At 41.5% G+C, this 18,857-nt stretch overlaps 1 protein-coding gene across 1 annotated transcript in view; it reads right to left on the reverse strand.

Moving 5' to 3' along the window:
* The window catches only part of ERBB3 (erb-b2 receptor tyrosine kinase 3), a 138,082-nt gene that overhangs the window by 16,391 nt on the left and 102,834 nt on the right, over positions 1 to 18,857 (reverse strand). Inside the window, exons 13-21 of the mRNA XM_077483411.1 lie at positions 15,674 to 15,806; positions 15,485 to 15,575; positions 15,240 to 15,394; positions 14,754 to 14,810; positions 10,162 to 10,303; positions 7,498 to 7,617; positions 7,295 to 7,393; positions 3,613 to 3,804; positions 907 to 1,062 (exon numbers count right to left, since the gene is read on the reverse strand). Coding sequence (XP_077339537.1) covers positions 907 to 1,062; positions 3,613 to 3,804; positions 7,295 to 7,393; positions 7,498 to 7,617; positions 10,162 to 10,303; positions 14,754 to 14,810; positions 15,240 to 15,394; positions 15,485 to 15,575; positions 15,674 to 15,806 — 1,145 coding nt within the window. The remainder of the gene's footprint in view (positions 1 to 906; positions 1,063 to 3,612; positions 3,805 to 7,294; positions 7,394 to 7,497; positions 7,618 to 10,161; positions 10,304 to 14,753; positions 14,811 to 15,239; positions 15,395 to 15,484; positions 15,576 to 15,673; positions 15,807 to 18,857) is intronic.

Consider the following 18,857-nt stretch of genomic DNA (forward strand, 5'->3'; position numbering starts at 1 on the left):
TTTAATGCATTCTCTGCAATAAGGTAAAAAAACTTCTGAATGCATCTCCCCCAATTCAAACCGAGTATGGCCAGCTTAATTGTCAAACAAATTCTTCATGTAATTCTAACACCAATATACTGTTACCACCTCGCCAGTGGGGTCCCCTGCAGTAATTCCTTTCTGACACAAGATGTCCTCAGTCTTCTGGATTTAATGACGGACAGCTATGGCACCCTGCCCTAGATGTGCCCAGCTTATTGCATTAGGGTGTGCACCCCAATGCTCATTCAGAAAAGGAGGGGGCCAGTAAATTACATATTTACCAGTCCCTTCCCCTACTGTCCATCCTGAAACATCCCAGTGTGCCCGCAGCAGCAGCCGGCAGGAGAGGAGAGGAGGGAACCTGGCAGCACTAGGTGAAGGGTCCCGGGTAGCAGGGGAAATCTATCTCGCATGGGGTGTTTAGGGTGTGCTCAGGCACTTCTAACACACCATGTGCATGCCTATGTACCCTGCATTCACATACAATGACACAGAAAGCGCCACTGGCCTTTACTTCTCTTCTTAGCATGGTCACCTCTCCTGCGCTTGTATTCCATGTGCTAAAGACTAGCCAAACCATTCCTGTGCCAACAAGATGCTGGTGCTGGCTTACACTTACTGATGCACTTTTAAGGTGACCACATATATCTTAAACTATCGCCAGAACAGTATTTGCATGAATGTCGCATGCTTCACAAGTAGCCAATCTTAAATGTAACTGTATAAATCAATACTCCGTTAATAAAGACAAAGGTGTGCAAAAATAAATTTAGGTTTCTGAATATCTCTTGCTGCAGACATGCACATAGGATCTGTTTTTAGTTCCTAGTACATAAGAGGACGATAATAAAGAATATTGAAATCAACGTTTAAATATTTCACCTTGACTTCATTGTAGCAAAATTTCTTGTCATCTGGATACAACAGATCTGCCACACCAAAATCTGACACTTGAACGTGATTGTCTGTTTTCATGAGGATGTTACGAGCTGACAGGTTCCTGTGAACCATGCGATGTTCCTCCAGGTAATACATTCCCTGTACAAAAACAGAGACACGTAAATACAGAAGACAAAAGAAGGCTAGGGCAATTATCGGTTACCTTAACTTTTTTTCCCCCCAAGAATAACATATATATGAATTACAAGAACCCTTTGCTTTTAGGGCCAGTCTGGTATAACAATTAGAAGAAGCTTTTGAAATATATTTAAATGTTGATCAAACATCTTCTGCAGTACAAATTTACTTTGACTGGAGGGGGGAATGAATAAAGATTTTCATTGTATTTACTTGGGTCTGTTTATATGACTGCTCCCTAGCTCTTTTTTTAAAATGAATAATCATATTTTCAGATACTACTTTTGACAGCTCATAGTTAAAAGAGAATAAATGTTATGATAATCAAGTGTTAATTATGTTTTAATTTCTACATCCATCTGTTCTTTCACAAAAGGTAGCTATAAAATATTTAATGTTCTAGCTCGATATACAAGTGAGAGTAATCAGCTTGATGAAAATAACCTCATCATATGACAAGTTTTCGTATTAGTTCCGTGTTTGCATTAAAACATAACTAAAGCCAAAACTTTTTTTTAGATTTGGATAGAGTGATGAGGGTTTAGTACAACTGCCAGGTGTTTGTTGCTGTCTGTGTTCCCCTTGAGGGAGATTCGTCCTGTTTGTCCTAACCACAAATGTCACCCGGGAATATAAGCTAGGGTAAATCCAAAATTTGAGTTCCCTCCAGAAGAGGAATAAATGGGAAATCATCAAATGGTAACCCTTGTTCCTTTGACAACTAAGAAGGAATATTGCCCACGCTGGATAGCATCTTATTTCCTGTTGAGTCTACAGGACAGGACATAAAGGGAATACTTTCTTGATGAGAGGTAGATTACAAAAACTCCAAGCTCACTTACCAGCCAGCCTGCAACAAACTGAATTGACCCTGTCTAATGCCCCGTACACACGATGGGATTTACAGACAACAAATGTTGGATGTGAGCTTTTTGTCGGAAAGTCCGACCGTGTCTATGCTCCATTGAACATTTGCTGTCAGAATTTCCTCCCACAAATATTTGAGAGCAGGTTCTCAAATTTTCCGCCAACAAAACTTGTTGTCGGAATCGCCAATAGTGTGTACACAAGTCTGTCGCACAAAAGTTCACGCATGCTCAGAATCAAGCAGAAGGAGCCGCACTGGCTATAGAGCTTCCTTTTTCTTGGCTCGTCGTACGTCACCGCATTCAGAATTTTGGGCCAACATTTGCGTGACTGTGTGTATGCAAGACAAGTTTGAGCCAACATCCTTCAGAAAAAAATCCACAGTTTTGTTGTCGGCAAATCTGATTGTGTGTACAGTTCACATTAGAAACAAGTGGTTTAGTTTGCACACACTTGCAAATATATGCGTAAGCTGCAGCGTGTCCTTTGCCGCCATTGTGCTGTTGCTAGGTGTTCAGGGGTGGGCTCCTTCTAGACATACCTGTTCTTAATCTATCCATGATTATATATGTGCTCCAACTCAGGAGATTCCCAAATTATACAGTTAGGACTACAGTACACTGGGGTGCCATGACATGGTCGATGCAGCTTGCAGCTTACGCATATATTTGGAAGTGTGTGCAAACTAAACCATTGGTTTTTAACATGAACTGTTAGCCCACGTACACACGGTCGGAGATTTTGCCAACCAAATCCGTCAGATTTTGCCCGTCGGATTTAGTCAGACGGATTGTGTCCAAAAACTGTTGCATACACACGGTCGGGCCAAGTTGTCTGATTTAGCGGTTGCCAAGAACGCGGTGACGTAATTTCGTTACGATGGGACTACATTCAGGCTAGTAGCCAATAGCTTTGATGTAGGAATTTGATCTGAGCATGCGTGGCACTTGGTCCGATGAAAATGCTCTACACATGAGCAGATTAGGTCCGTCCGGCCCAGTTGGTTGGGAAATATTTCCAACATGTTGGAAAATTGGGTCGGACGCAATCAGTCCGATGCATACCACACACAGTCGGATTATCTGACGAAGGGGTCCGATAAGACTCATTCCGACAGATTCTCCGACCGTGTGTACAAGGGCTTAGACAGGGTCAATTCAGTTTGTTGTAGGCTGGCTGGTAAGGGAGCTGGGAATTTTTGTGCTCCCTTCTGTACAGGCCAGTTATAGGTTGGGGGATTGCCATTTGTTTATACTACAGGGGGGACAGGGGACTGGGGGCTGCAAGGCTTCATTTTGCCTAATACTGTACCTGGCGTTCAACTTTAACCATGTACACCAGAATAAAACATTTTTATCAAGAGTCATCATTTGTGTTAGAGTAGGATTACATTTCATTTTCTTTATGTTTAGATGTAGTTATGCAAAGAAGCACTAATCCCAATAATGAAGAATTTGTGATATTTTTTATCATGCATGGATTATTTTGATGAGCAACTAGGTGGTGAATGCAAACTCTTCACACATCTGATGCATATTTTATGCATCTTTGCACTGACACTCACTGCTAGGCTCCCTGTAAGTGTTCCTCATACATTCATTTTTTTAGAAAGCATGCTGTTTCCACACAGTTAGTAGACCTCACCTTAGCAATCTGCACACACCAGTTAAGTAGCATTTGAGGACCAACAACATTGGTGTTCTTATGCCGGCGAACGTACTCCACTAATGAGCCCATTGGAAGGAGCTGAGTAACCAGTTGTAGCTGTGTCCCTGGACAGATGCCCAGTAACCGCACAATACAGGGATGATCAAGGCTTCCCATCGCCAACATATGCTGCAGGGAAAAAATTTTAATTAGGATCAAGATCTGAATTGTACACAAAGACTGATGACCTTATGACATATTCTTCATTGGCACTATGACAATATTTAAAACCTTTCATCTACACTTTAAATAACTATACAATTAAATACTTTAAAAAAAAAACAATTTTCTAATGAAAGTAAGTTTTTAATCACATTTAATATTAAATAACTTTGATTCAATGAAATTTAGATTTTAGGCTAACGCTGCATAAACACGAGCAGACTTTTCGACGGACTAGGTCCGACGGTCTTCCCATCGGACTTTCGGCGGAGTTCCGAAGGACTTTCTGAATGAACGGACTTGGCCACACACAATCACACCAAAGTCCGACGGATTTGAACGTGATGACATACGACCGGACTAGAATAAAGAAGTTCATAGCCAGTAGCCAATAGCTGCCCTAGCGTTGGTTTTTGTCAGTCGGACTAGCATACACATGAATGGATTTCTCGACAGGAACTGGGTCCGGCGGAGTTCCGGCGAAAAAATTTGAAACATGTTCTATTTCTAAAGTCCGTCAGATTTTTGGACAGCAAAGGTCCGATGGAGCACACACACAATCGAATTGTCCGCCTGGATTAGTTCCGTCTGACCTTTGCGGTCGAAAAGTTCAGTCATGTGTACGCGGCATAAGTCTAAGCCCTTGTACACACGGTCAGACATTCCGACAACAAAATCCATTGGATTTTGTCTGACGGATTTTGTCCGAAACTTGTGTTGCATACACACGGTTGGACAAAGTTTGGAACGTGATGACGTTTGTTCGTTACGACGGGACTACATTCAGGCTAGTAGCCAATAGCTTTGGTCTAGGAATTTGATCTGAGCATGCGTGGCACTTTGTCCGATCGGAATTCTCTACAAACGATCGGACAAAGTCAGATCGGACCATGTTGTGGGAAAATTTTATAGCCCAGCTCTAAAACTTTGTCCGTCGGATATTCCGACGGAAACAGTCCGATGGAGCCCACACACGGTCGGATTATCCGACAACGCGGTCCGATTGGACATTTTCCGTCGGAATGTCCGACCACGTGTACAAGGGCTAAGAAATTCAGTAGGTGCAGTTTCTACTTGGCCATAAGTTAATGAGATCAACTAAGACTACTCATTCTTGTTATGCACAAATTGTGCTTTTACAGAATAAACTGGGATATCTCTTCACAACCCTTTTTTATCCTGTTACCTGATGTTAGAAGCTATATTAAGGTTTTTAGGTTTACAGTAAAAGAACAAACTATACCCATTAAATTAAACAGTTGAACTTGTCTGCCAAAGATTTTTGTATGACATTATTGAGGGGCTCCTATTGTTAAGATTAAGAAGTCCTGCCTACTTAAGCCGTCCAGCCCAGAGGATCTCTGCCTTCACCTTAGTCAACATCACAGAGACGCTCTCCTGCATTCCTGTTAAACGACTTGCTTGGCTGACATCCCTTCTGGCTCCAGTTCCTGCTTGCTGTTTGACTACGCTCATCTCTGGCTCCCTGACATTTGGTTTGTCTGACTATCCATTCCGGTTCCTGAACTCTGGCTATGTTTTGACTACATTTGTTCTATTTACTTTTATTATTAAACAAGTGTGATTTAACTGTACTTCTGTCTCGGTCTGATTTCATGGTTTAGGACACCCTGGTTAAATAATTTTATAGCCACATTCTATGTGTTCACATCAGGTAACCTATATTTTGACAAGTCCAGTATCTCACAAAAGTGAGTACACCCCTCACATTTTTGTAAATATTTTATTATATGTTTTCATGTGACAACACTGAAGAAATTACACTTTGCTACAATGTAAAGTAGGGAGTTTACCGCTTGCATAACAGTGTAAATTTGTTGTGCCCTCAAAATAACTCAACACACAGCCATTAATGTATAAACCGCTGGGAACATAGGTGAGTACACCCCTAAGTGAAAATGTCCAAACTGGGCCAAAGTGTCAATATTTAGTGTGGCCATCATCATTTTCCAGCACTGCCTTAACCCTCTTGGGTATGGAGTTCACCAGAACTTCATAGGTTGCCACTGGAGTCCTCTTCCACTCCTCCGTGACAATATCACAGAGCTGGTGGATGTTGGAGACCTTATTGGGCCCAATTAGCCATTTTCCCTCCCTGGTGTCATGTGACTCATTAGTGTTACATATTAGTCATACACCAAGAATTTTTAAAACGTGAGAATAGAACTTATATTTAATTATTAGGCTTTTCTAAATAACTGAACTTTAATGTTTATCAGGATTTTATTTTTGGGTCCAATTAATCACATGAAAGTAAATCTATCATACATTTAGGAATAAATTATCAAAATAATAAATGTTATTATTACAAGAACTTATATAGCACTGCCAATTTATGCAGCGCTTTACATATTTTACATATATATATTATATATATATATATATATATATATATATATATATATATATATATATATATATATATATAATGGAAGTCCGCTCCAGGTAAGTGATACTGCTAGGTCCAGGACCCCCCATCACCCCCACCTGATGAGCTGACATTAAAGGAGCATTCTGCTCTCCTCTCTTGTCAGTATCTTCATTATATTGGACTAGTTTTAGTCCTACACACAGTCTACTGTGCAGAGGGTTACAGAACCAACATAATGAAAAATTATCTTTTTTAAATATACTGTCCATCTGATTAAACTTTTTTTTTACATGCCTAGAATTCACTTTTAAAGTTTACAAGGAGGATAGTTACATACGGTATGGTCCTAAACATAAACTGCAGACCTATTTGAGCTTTTTGTGTCTCTTTCAATAAATGCATTTCTAATTTATATTATGACAAGAACATATATATGTATGTATATTTTATACTAAAACTCATTTTGCTTGAGAAACACCTGTATTTCTTTGTAACTATTTCTCTGCTTTAAAGTGTATCTAAACCCAAAATCAAAAACTGAATATAATGAAGCTTACCAGTCCTATGATGAGGTCACTGTGTAAATTTTCTTTTTTTCAGGCCTTTTTGCTTTATTTTCACATTGTGAAATGCAAATACATATCTTACCTCTCCTTAAGTAGCTATGCTAACTTCTCCACTTTCTTTATGGAGGGGACCATGGCTGTCACGCAGGCTGAACTTCAAACATGTCTGTCTTTTTTTAAATTTCCATTATATGGTGAGTGGGGAGATTAGTAGTTTACAGTTAAAATGCTTTTGCTTTTTTTGGCAAGCTCAATAGGCATTTCCTGTACTTGCTAAAAATATTCTTAGCCTGAAAAAAGAAAACTAATGCAGCCACCTTATCTAAGGACTGGTAAGCTGTAATAAATTATTTGCTGTTGGGTTTATCCTTTAACTATTATATAAATTAAAAAATAACATGTAATGTAGTTTTCTATTCTAGTTCACAATATGCTGTAACAATTGTAATAATGTTTTCAAATCAATATATGTGCTAAAATAAAATCTACATGGACTTACATCTGTAACAGCATGGAATGTCTGGGAGCCATTCCGGTCTTGTATAACTTTGATGCTGACTGGAATCTTAACAGAGTCTCCTTCTGGAATCCAAACGCCCTACAGGGAATAAAGTGGGAATGATGAAAAGGAAAAGAAGAGGGCAAGAGAATGAAATTAAAGCAACATACACCCACAGATGTGTATGAAATAAAATATTATACCTTGTGTATGGTGCCAAACACTCCAGCACCCAAGATCTTCAGTTTCTTCAGCTCAGTGCTTTTGAATATACGAGCTTGGACTGTATTGGACTTTTCTGAGGGGTCCATGATTTCAGGACACTGTTGATAATGTTAGGTTATAATTAATTTATTATATATATATATAATTAATTTATTATATATATATATATATATATATATATATATATATATATATATATATATATATATGGAATAATGGAATATCAATGTAATACTTCTCTTTGATTTGTAAGTACACTATACAGAGATTTTCACAATAATTACTATGTATATTATTTTCATGTTCTAATATTCTGTTATTTGTATCTTTTGAATAGAAATGTGCTTTTTGCTATACATACACCCCTGAGGAAGGAGACATCCAGCACTCCAAAACTCGTAGGATGATAAGCTCTATAGCTTACTGCACTTTATACCATTGACAACCATGTTGTTTAAGCTGTTTCTATATGTAATGTTTTTATGATAGCCTAATCAATAAATTTTGTTTCTTATCTACTTTTCACTTTTTGTACGTGCCTTTAAAGTCCACCACTAGGGGTTCCTTTTTGCTAGTTTTCAATTATTGGATGTGGCACAACAAATTTGCAAGGAACTGCCGTTCTCCTTAATACTACCAAAAGTATTGAGACACCTGCCTTTACACGCACATGAACTTTAATGGCATCCCAGTCTTACTCTGTAGGGTTCAATATTGAGTTTGCCCACCCTTTGCAGCTATAACAGCTTTAACTGTTCTGGGAAGGCCGTCGACAAGGTTTAGGAGTGTGTCTGTGGAAATGTTTGACCATTCTTCCAGAAGTGCATTTGTAAGGTCAGGTACTAATGTGCAGGGCAACCATCAGAAATGTTGGGGCCCCTTATACTGCTTTAGGCCTGGGCCCTCTGGGGCCTGACCACCAACATTCCCAGGGCCTGCCCACTGGCCGCCCCACCAAATCCGCCCTGGGCATCCCACTGAGTCCTTTGGTGCACCCACGTTTATTTTAACACTCTTACAACTTAATGTATGCCCACCCACGCCCAGTATTATCCATCCCTCTCTGTAAAATGAGGCTGGGCGTGGATGGGCATACATTGTGGAGAGGGATGGATGATGCTGGGTGTGGATGGGGATACTAGAGTGATGGATGATGCTGGGTGTGGATGGGCAATTCTTTGTGACTTGTCCTCCATGCTGCTCTCTCGTATCTGCATTCACCTGAGAGGGCTGGGTCCACTTTCACTGCTGACGAACTGACCATACCCCCTGCCCGAGTCCCAGTCAATCAGACTGAAACTAACCTAGCAGCAGGCAGCATGCTCTGTCTCTGCAGGGAAGGAAGCGGAGCGAGTGCTGGACTCGATCACCTGCTGGGGGAGGGGGGCCCTACTGATGAGGATGAGAAAGCCTAGCTCTCAGTTTCAGCTCTAATTATTGCCAAAGGTGTTCTATCGGGTTGAGGTCAGGACTTTGTGCAGGCCAGTCAAGTTCCTTCACCTCAAACTCGCTCATCCATGTCTTTATGAACCTTGATTTGTGCACTGGTCCAAATCATTTGGTGGAGGGGGGATTATGGTGTGGAGTTGTTTTAAGAGGTGGGTCTTGGCCCCTTAGTTCCAGTGAAGGGAACTCTTTAGGTGTCAGCATACCAAGACATTTTGGACAATTTCATGCTCCCAACTTTGTGGGAACAGTTTGGGGATGGTCCCTTCCTGTTCCAACATGACTGCGTATCAGTGCACAAAGCAAGGTCCATAAAGACATGGATGAGCGAGTTTGGGGTGGAGGAACTTGACTGGCCTGCACAGAGTTCTGACCTCAACCCCCATAGAACACTTCTGGGATGAATTAGAGTAGAGACTGTGAGCCAAGCCTTCTTGTTCACATCAGTGCCTGACCTCACAAATGCGCTTCTGGAAGAATGGGCAGACATTCCCATAGACACACTCCTAAACCTTGTGGACAGCCTTCCCAGAAGAGTTGAAGCTGTTATAGCTGAAATGGGTGGGCCAACTCAATATTGAACCCTATGAACTAAGACTGGGATGCCATTAAAGTTCATGCCCGTGTAAAGGCAGGCATCCCAATTATAGTGTGTGTGTGTGTGTGTGTGTGTGTGTGTGTGTGTGTGTGTGTGTGTGTGTGTGTGTGTGTGTATATATATATATATATATATATATATATATATATATATAAAAAATATATATAATTCTGTCTTTCTAATTTCCCACAAACTAGTAAAGTGATTCAAACATCCCTACCAGATCTTCGACATCCATTGCTTGGTCAACAACATTGGGTCAGAACAGATAGCCAACTTGATCAATAATCAATAAAGGGAGCAGCATAACACTGAGAGGTCATGCTCACTCCTGCCGCCAGCAAGTGTGTGCAGCAGATCCTGATTGTTATCAGTTCTGCCCCCCCGGCAGATATCAAGACAAATTTAGATCCTTACATTAGTTGCATTTAATGCATTCATTTCCTGGAAGTCAGTTTTTTTTTTTTTAAAGTCACAAGAAGCTGCTATCCCCCCTTGACTCTGACTGTAATTTTTTGGAAATGGATGGCAGCTCTTTTTAGAACATATATTTACAAAGTACATTAGACGAGAGAGAGAGATGCTGAATGTGACTTACCTCGACCCTCTCCAAGTAACGCCTCATAGCTCGCTTCTTGCGGATTTTCAGCCCTCTCCAGTACAGAAGTGCCAGTAGGAGGCAACAACACAGAACAAAGATGGACGCTACAATTGATATTGCCACAATTGCCTGAGTTTTACTGTAGACCAATAAAGAAGTCTGTTAGAAAATCCTAGCCCATGATTACAAAACACTGCTTAGTCAGTTTAATAGTAATGGTGTTTTCCTAGTTTTCCCTATGTCATGATTCATATCATAGTTACTTACTTTGGATGCATTGCCATTTTGTTTCACCAGAGGGCAGTACAGCACTGGCTTTCTTTATTCCCCAAACAGGTGTAACATTTAAACAAAACCTGAAACCTGTCATGTTAAGAATTATGTGGATTTCCATTGCTGAGCTCCTTCAATAACTTTAGTTGTCTGGCTTTAATACTTATGGAGTCACAAACCCAGATCAAGTATCAACAAGTGAAGTCAGATTTCCTAGTCCTTATACTTGTTCTGTGTCAGTAACTCAGAAAGCACCAAAGCCAATGGGTCTACATAACAGCCACCCAACTAGCATGACAACAATGGTGACATATGTATCTTCCTCGTATTGTTTCTTTAGAATCAGGGCCAGATTTTCATTACTGCAGCCACTAACACCCCTCTGCGATGGTCAACTCCTATTTGCAGAAAATGTTCTTGTTTTTGTGGTTCTAACTAAGGATGAGCAAAGGTTCGGGCTCGTTTGGCTGAGCGTCTCCTAAGGGTCACAGGAATGCAATTAGTTTTGCGCTCCTGTGACCCGTTTTTAGCAGAGAGTGGTCTGAAGTCCGCTCTCTGCTGACGTCACACAGATCAGTCCAGGCACCGCGTCATCCCAACTCTAGGAGTCTGGATCCACCAGGTGCCGGGACTGATAGCCGTCTTAACGAGCCGGTGAGAGGCCGAGACGGCCATTCCCCGCGTGAGCATGGAGGAGCAGAGCAGGAGAGCTGCTGACTGAAAGGCAGCAGCTCTCTGCTCAGGGAGCTGAGAGAACCAATCGGCAATGTTCAATGGCTCGGTTCTCAGTGCAGAGGCGGTAGGGGACAGATGCAGCACTGGGCTGATGCTGCATCCACCTCAGTAAGTATGATTATGGGAAAATTCCCATACTTCTCTTTTAAAGAGGGGTGGGCTGCCTCCAGGTTCACCTGCCATCTGCTTATCCATTGTAATGCATGTGCTTTCATGTGGAGGCTCTCAAATAGAGTTAGGACTGCAGATAATACTGGTGTGCCATGAAGTGGCTCTGCAGCTTAAGCATGTTTTTGCAAATGTATGCAAACTAAACCCCTGTTTTTAACGCATACTGTTAGACAGGATAATTTGGTTGGTTGCAGGCTGGTCGGTAAGTTGAGCTGGGAATTTTCTTTGGTTTTGTTTGACATAGGTTCATCCCACGGCCTAACCTGGCTGATCCTTAGTCCTAACCTGTCTTAAATTATTTCAATAGCATGTAAACAACCTTATAAAAGATACAAATTCATACTGATGATAGGGGGGAAAAAATGTGTGGTCAATAATTATGGAGGAAAAAGCTTTCTTTTTTGCATGTGCTACCTAACAGCACATGCCTACTGTGCCTTATGGCCATTGGCATGAGCAGCCTAATGTATTAGGGTGTGCACCCCAGAGCACAAACACACATGCGTGTATATCAGCAGAGCAGTGGACGGTGTCAGTAGGGCAAAGATTAGTGTCAGTAGGGCAGTGGATGTAGGTCATTCGTTTTTTATTTTTACTATTTTTTACAATGTTATTTTTTTTAAATAATGTTTTACAATGCTTTGGTGGAATATCAAGGGTCTAAACAGACCCCTGATATCTCACTTCAGACAGAGAGAGAAACTGAGGACAGAGATTCCCAAGTCCCTTTCTATGCAGCCTGCAGTAAACACAGTTCATGCTTCAGTGAAGAATGAAGACAGGAACGATCGGTAAAGATCACTCACTCTGTTTATTCAGACAAGGAAGGGGCCAGTTAAATAAATATTTACCAGTCCCTTCCCCGCTCCAGTAAGGAAAGCAGCACTGCAGAGGGGAGAAAGGAAGCAGGGGGGATCAGCACCACACAGGATGTTTTGGGTGTGCCCAGACACATCCGGCACACCCTGTGCGCACGCCATTGCTTATGGCAAATCGGACTCAGGTTAGATATTGCTTGCACTTATTTGTAAGAAATTCACCTTGGGTCCAGACACTGTAATATTTTATGGACTTCTCTCTTCCCTGTGTAGCAACCTACAGAAAATATGTACATATGGCCAAAATTATGTGGACATCGCTCCAAATGATTGAGCTCAGGTATTTCCAGAGCTACTGTTAATGCTTCAGTATACAAAGCTATTTTAGAGTATTGTGTGTTTCCAACCTTATAGCAACAATTTGGGAAGGTTCTTTTCTGTTCCAGCATCATTGTACCCCTGTGCACAACGTTAACGCCACAAAATCATAGCGTGCTTAGTTTGACATAGAGGAACTCACATGGTTAGCATAGACTTCAATCCAACTAAACACTTTTAGATTGAACTGGAACACCAACTGCATGCCAGGTCTTCTCATCCAACATTGGTACCAGACCACAAAAAGTGCTGTAACAGACCCCCAGTGCACACACCAAACCTTGTGAAAATCTTTATCAGAAGAGTGGATACCATAGGAGGCCAACTCCGTACTAATGCCCATGGTTTTGAAATGGGATGTCCAACAAGGTCATACAGCTTTAATGGTCAGGATTCCATAAAAATTTAGCCACAGAGTGTAGTGTATAATGCTTTGAAGGAGACCTTTAGATTGACATCTCTACACTCAGCACACTGTAGAAAACAAACAGGTTGGGGAAGGTTTAGGGACAGACCAAGGATACTTTGGCCTAAGGCAGTAACATTCAAGAAAGGTGTCTCAGTGAAAAAGTGTAGCGTCAAAACAGCAAGTGCTTGTTTACTACAAACAATGTTTATAGATCGTCATCTTGTATGTTTAAAAGGAGCAAAAAGCTGGGATAATTGCAGTGATATCATGCACAAGTCATTTCTATGGGCTGATGATTGAAGTAGCCTGTCCTCCTAAATGATCTTGACAGGAAGGGCGTTATCTATTGACAACATAACCAAGCCCTGCAATTATTGTCCCGCCATTTGTATTGACTCAATTGCCTTTTAATTTGAATCTTCGGCAAACCATACTTCTTTTAATTCTGTTAATTCACAAGCAGCATGACTGACATCATAAGCTGAGTTTGGGGGGAACACAAGCTGATTGTCCGGACAGTTCCTCTCTCAGTGTAATAGCAGTTATTATTGAGAAAAGGAATAGAGCCAAGGATTGTAACTTCTATTCATCCTACTGGATAGTGTAGGGAAATTCCAGGACAAGTTCAACAATATGTCCACTATACCCATTCTTTGTACTTCCACTGTGGCAACGGAAATAATCATATCTAGCAGTACAGTAGTAAATGTATTTTACATTAAATTCCTTAGAGTTGCATGTTATAACGTGCTACATTGTCTTAACATTTTCCATTAAAATATTGCTAGGAATATATTACTGACCCATAATATATTTTATACCTAAAGAGACCTTTCTGCAAGCAAATAGATACATGTGGGTTGATTTTCTAAAGAAAAATAGGCTGTTCACTTTGCAAGATCATTTTCCTTTAGCTTAGTGAATATGGTATAAATTAACTATACCCAATTGCGTACATTGGGGGAAAAAAAGTACTGTATTTTTACTTTAACATAATTGGATGATAGAAGTCAGCAAAGCTTTACCTCGTTCACTAAGCTAAGGGAAAATTACCCTTTAAATGTGATAATTCCCTTGCAAAGTGAACAGCCTATGTGCAATTAGTAAATTAGCCACATGGGCTTGTGACTCTTGTAGACTACTGTTGGTCCCTCTCTGGTTGTCGTCAAAAGCTCTACCATCTTTCACAGCCACTGATTGACTGGCCATACCTGAAGGCCTTATCTGAATGTTGACTGTCCCCAATTATCTTGTGCTCCACCATTTAATGCCTGGCGTTGCCGGGAGGTAAAGAACACACCATTTTTATTGGCAGGTTACGTAACAGAATCACAGGCTTTGGGGTGCATAAAATGTTCACTTTGAGCGATCTAAATATGTCTAAAACCTAAGAAATGCTTTTATAGACAATGCAAACAATTGATGTAAATGCAAAAAAGTGCAGATCCTTTGCACTTGGAAGTGGAAAACCATTTTTAAGACAAAAGTGGACTCTCCAACTCCAAAAGTCAAGATTGCACAGCCTGATCTGACCATGCACAACAAATTCCTTTGAATATTATTGGATATGTAAAATGCACCCACATTTAGGCAATGCATATATTGCTGTGAAGGAGAGTACAAGAATGAAACAATATTCTTGGTTTCAATTAGTAAAAGTTTCAATGAATTCTGAAAGCATAATGTCTACAATGGGCATTGCCTACTTGTCCCTCGCACCTAGTTGGCAGGATTTCTTTTTATCTCTCCAAGGCAGTTGTTCATAATAATGTCCTAACAAAATTAGCGTCATATGTAAAATGTACCTTTCAGCTGGATGTGGAAGTATGTTGATGCAGTTGTTTATCCCAGGTCCTACACATCTGTCACACAGAAAGAGATGACTATGTCATATACAGAACCAATACAGAAATATTATCATGCAGAAGGATATCCCAAGACAGCATTGTTGGCAAGAGTGAATGCTCTAAAACAAGTCATAAAGGTCAAATAATACTATAAAAATAATAATATGGTGTGCAAAGGAGCATTGGGGGATGCCTCATAATCCTCATTTCTTCGTAATAAAAAAGTATTATTGTTATAGTTTGTGATCCATGAATTAATGATAAACAATGAACAGTAGGAGAAAGCAAAATTCCCATGTAAGAAGGGTCTTGCCACTTATCAGGGAAGCTGTAAATGGATAGGAGTATCCAGGCATCCGCAAAAGTGATTTTATCTTTAAACAAAATGGCTGTCTTGCCATTTTAACACTGTTTTTTCATTGAGGACACCAAGTGAGAACTCACCCCGCTGTACAGTTCTCATGGCAAGGCAAACAGATCTTATTTGCACTGGAGTATTTATACACTCGTCCTTTTTCTCCCATCACTCCATGAGGACACTCAGACACACAATTCAACCCATCACGAAAGTGTGCACACTGAATGCAAGCGTCTGCACCCTGCCAGAATAAAGAACATTGCATGATACAAGGCAATGATATTTAAGAGTTATATACAGGGGGATAGTAGGGGCAATGTTCAGTACTCACTGTTCCGTTACAACTTAGACTCTCTTCCATTTTCTGACACTCTGGATGACACTGGAGGCAAACGCCATCTTTAGCAAACTCCCTCGTATCTCTACACATAAAAACAAAGACATATGACATATGACGTGTAATGAGGAAGAATCAGCAAACAGTAGCAAATAATAGACATTTAACATTATCAAGATTTACCCTCGGGAAAGGTTGCAGAATGGTACACATATGCTGTCTCGGCTAAAGTTCTTGCATGACAGGCATAGGCTGGGCCCAGGACCCCAGCATCCAGCATCAGAACAAAGTGGATCACAAACTCTGTTCTCCTCAACTGTGAATAAATAAATAAATATTTCAATATTTTAAATACTAAAAAAAACATTATGTTGTGTTTAGTTACACGTTGTTCATTAAGTGCATGGCTGCTTTCCTTCGTTGAGTTAAGATAATGATCACATTTTTAATACTGGTCTACTACAACTTTCCCCAGGAGTTTCATGCCAAACTATCCGGAGTACAAATATATATAAGGGTCCTTTCACACGGGGCGGATCAGTTCTGATCCGCCCCGTGGATGTCCGTTTGCTCAGCGGGGATCACTCCGCCGATCCCCGCTGAGCAGGGAGATGACAGGTCTGTCTCCGCACACTGTGCAGGGACGGACCTGTCATAGCGCCGCTCTCCCCTATGGGAGATCGGATGACGACGGACCGCAGTGCCCGTCGTCATCCGATCCGATCCGCAGACGGATGGAAAAATAGCTTTTTCCTCCGTCACACTTTTTCGGATCGTAGCGGGTCGGATGTCAGCGGACATGTCACCGCTGACATCCGACGCTCCATAGAGCTCTATGGAGCACCCGTTCAGGTCCGCCTGAAAAACTGACAGGCGGGCCTGAACGGGACGTTAGTGTGAAAGGGGCCTAACTCATAATACAAGAAAGCTTAAGGGTCCTTTCACACGGGGCGGATCAGTTCTGATCCGCCCCGTGGATGTCCGTTTGCTCAGCGGGGATCACTCCGCCGATCCCCGCTGAGCAGGGAGATGACAGGTCTGTCTCCGCACACTGTGCAGGGACGGACCTGTCATAGCGCCGCTCTCCCCTATGGGAGATCGGATGACGACGGACCGCAGTGCCCGTCGTCATCCGATCCGATCCGCAGACGGATGGAAAAATAGCTTTTTCCTCCGTCACACTTTTTCGGATCGGAGCGGGTCGGATGTCAGCGGACATGTCACCGCTGACATCCGACGCTCCATAGAGCTCTATGGAGCACCCGTTCAGGGCCGCCTGAAAAACTGACAGGCGGGCCTGAACGGGACGTTAGTGTGAAAGGGGCCTTAAGGATAAGGTCACCTTTTAAAAATAAATAAATAAATAAAAGCACATCTTTTTGCAAGTAAAAAAAATGTGCATTTATTGTTTTTTTTCACTAGGAGCCTGAAAAGCATTTCCATGCAGGGCTCCTGCAGTCTTCTCAGTGTACAGTATCTGTCTGCTCGTACCTCGTACGGGCAGACAGATACACATTGACAGGAGGAGACAATGAATTACCAGAGCACTCAACAGCGTCCTGGTAGTTCATTGAGAACTACAAGCTGACGGACACACACAGCTGTATTTAAAAAAAAATTGTGACAGCTAGCAAGGGGAGAAGATCTCCCACTTGCTGTCTCTAGATGCAGCAGATTGGGGAGATGCTACAGGAGGGGGAACCTGTTACATGTTCCCCCCAAAAGTGAACTTATCCTTTAAAGTGTTGGCATAGATCAACTCTAAAGCCCCATACACACTATCAGATTTTCTGCTGATTTTTGTCTTCAGATTTACCAAAACCATGTAGTGCAAGGGCCTGCCTGATTGCATACAAATTGAAACTCCTAAGGTTTGACCTCATATTACATGGTTTTGGTAAATCTGAAGGAAAAAATCAGCAGAAAATCTGATTGTGTGTATGGGGCTTAACTCTTCTTAAAAACGTTCTCTCCCCCCTCCTCCTGCATACCCTGTCTAAAAAATATCTGTATACTTATCTACTTTATTTTCCAGTCCTTTCATGTGATTAAGCAGCTCTGGCTACCCTGTGTAAGGGTACGCTTGACAATGGCTCTGAATTCCCAGAGCCATGACGTCGCCCATAGGCTCTCATAACCCAGCCACTCTCTCCTCTCCCCTGCAGCAGCTGCTTACTGTATTTGACATTTTTGGAAGTAAATGCCCATTTATAACTCCTTTTAGGCAGGAGGAGACAATGAACTACCAGAGCAATTAAAAGCGCCCTGGTAGTTCATTGAGAACTAAAAGCCAAAAGCCCCACACAGCAACATTTATTTTAAATAGTGACAGCTAGCGGGTGGAGAAGTTCTCCTACTTGCTATTTCTAGATGCATCAGATCGGAGAGACACTGCAGGAGTGGGAACCTGTTACATGTTGCCCCCAAAAAATGAGTGGAACATGTAACATGTTCCCAAAAGTGAACTTATCCTTTAAGCTCCATGCCCACTGAAGCTCAAAAAAAGCTTTTTCTGGACGCCAGATTGCTGGCAGAAAACGCTGGTTGAAAAACCTGCTTTTAACAGCGTTTTGTACTAGCGTTTGTTAGCGTTAGCGTTTATGGGCGTTTTCAATAAAAATACACAGAGGACACTTCAAAAATCCCACAGTGCATTCCAAACTCCCACAATGCATTGAAAAAATAGAATGCCGAACACTAATTAACGCGTGTTTATGAGCGTTTATGAGTGTTTATCAGCGTTTGTAGTTTTTTAGCGGTGAAAAACGGCACTTTGAGCGCAAATTTCTGGCGTTCATAAAAAAGCCCATAAACTCCACTGCTCATTAAAGCTAAAAAATGTCCATGTGTGCATGGACACATAGGCTAACATAGAGTGGAGTTTATGGGCTTTTAAAAAAAAACGCCCAAACTCCAATAAACTGCAGTTTATGAGCTCCAGTGTGCATGGAGCCTTAAAGTGTTTACACATGATCGCATTTTCCAATAACAAAACCGTTGATTTTTGTTTGAAGGATGCTGGCTCAAACTTGTCTTGCATACACACGGTCACAAAAATGTTGGGCAAAAATTCCAAACGTGAGAACGCAGTGACGTACAACACGAGCTGAAAAAAAGGAAGTTCAATAGCCAGTGCGGCTCCTTCTGCTTGACTCAGAGCATGCATGAACCTTTGTGCGACGGACTTGTGTACACACGATCGGACTTTCCGACAACAAGTTTTGTTGTCGGAAAATTTGAGAGCCTGCTATCAAACATTTGTTGGTGGAAATTCCGACAGCAAATGTTCGATGAAGCATACACATGGTCGGAATTTCCGACAATAAGCTCACATCGAACATTTCCCATCAGAAAATCCGACTCTGTG

This window comes from Lithobates pipiens, unplaced genomic scaffold, assembly GCF_037356315.1.
Source record: "Lithobates pipiens isolate NorthernLeopardFrog02 unplaced genomic scaffold, aLitPip1_a1.2 Scaffold_16, whole genome shotgun sequence".
Taxonomy (NCBI): domain Eukaryota; kingdom Metazoa; phylum Chordata; class Amphibia; order Anura; family Ranidae; genus Lithobates; species Lithobates pipiens.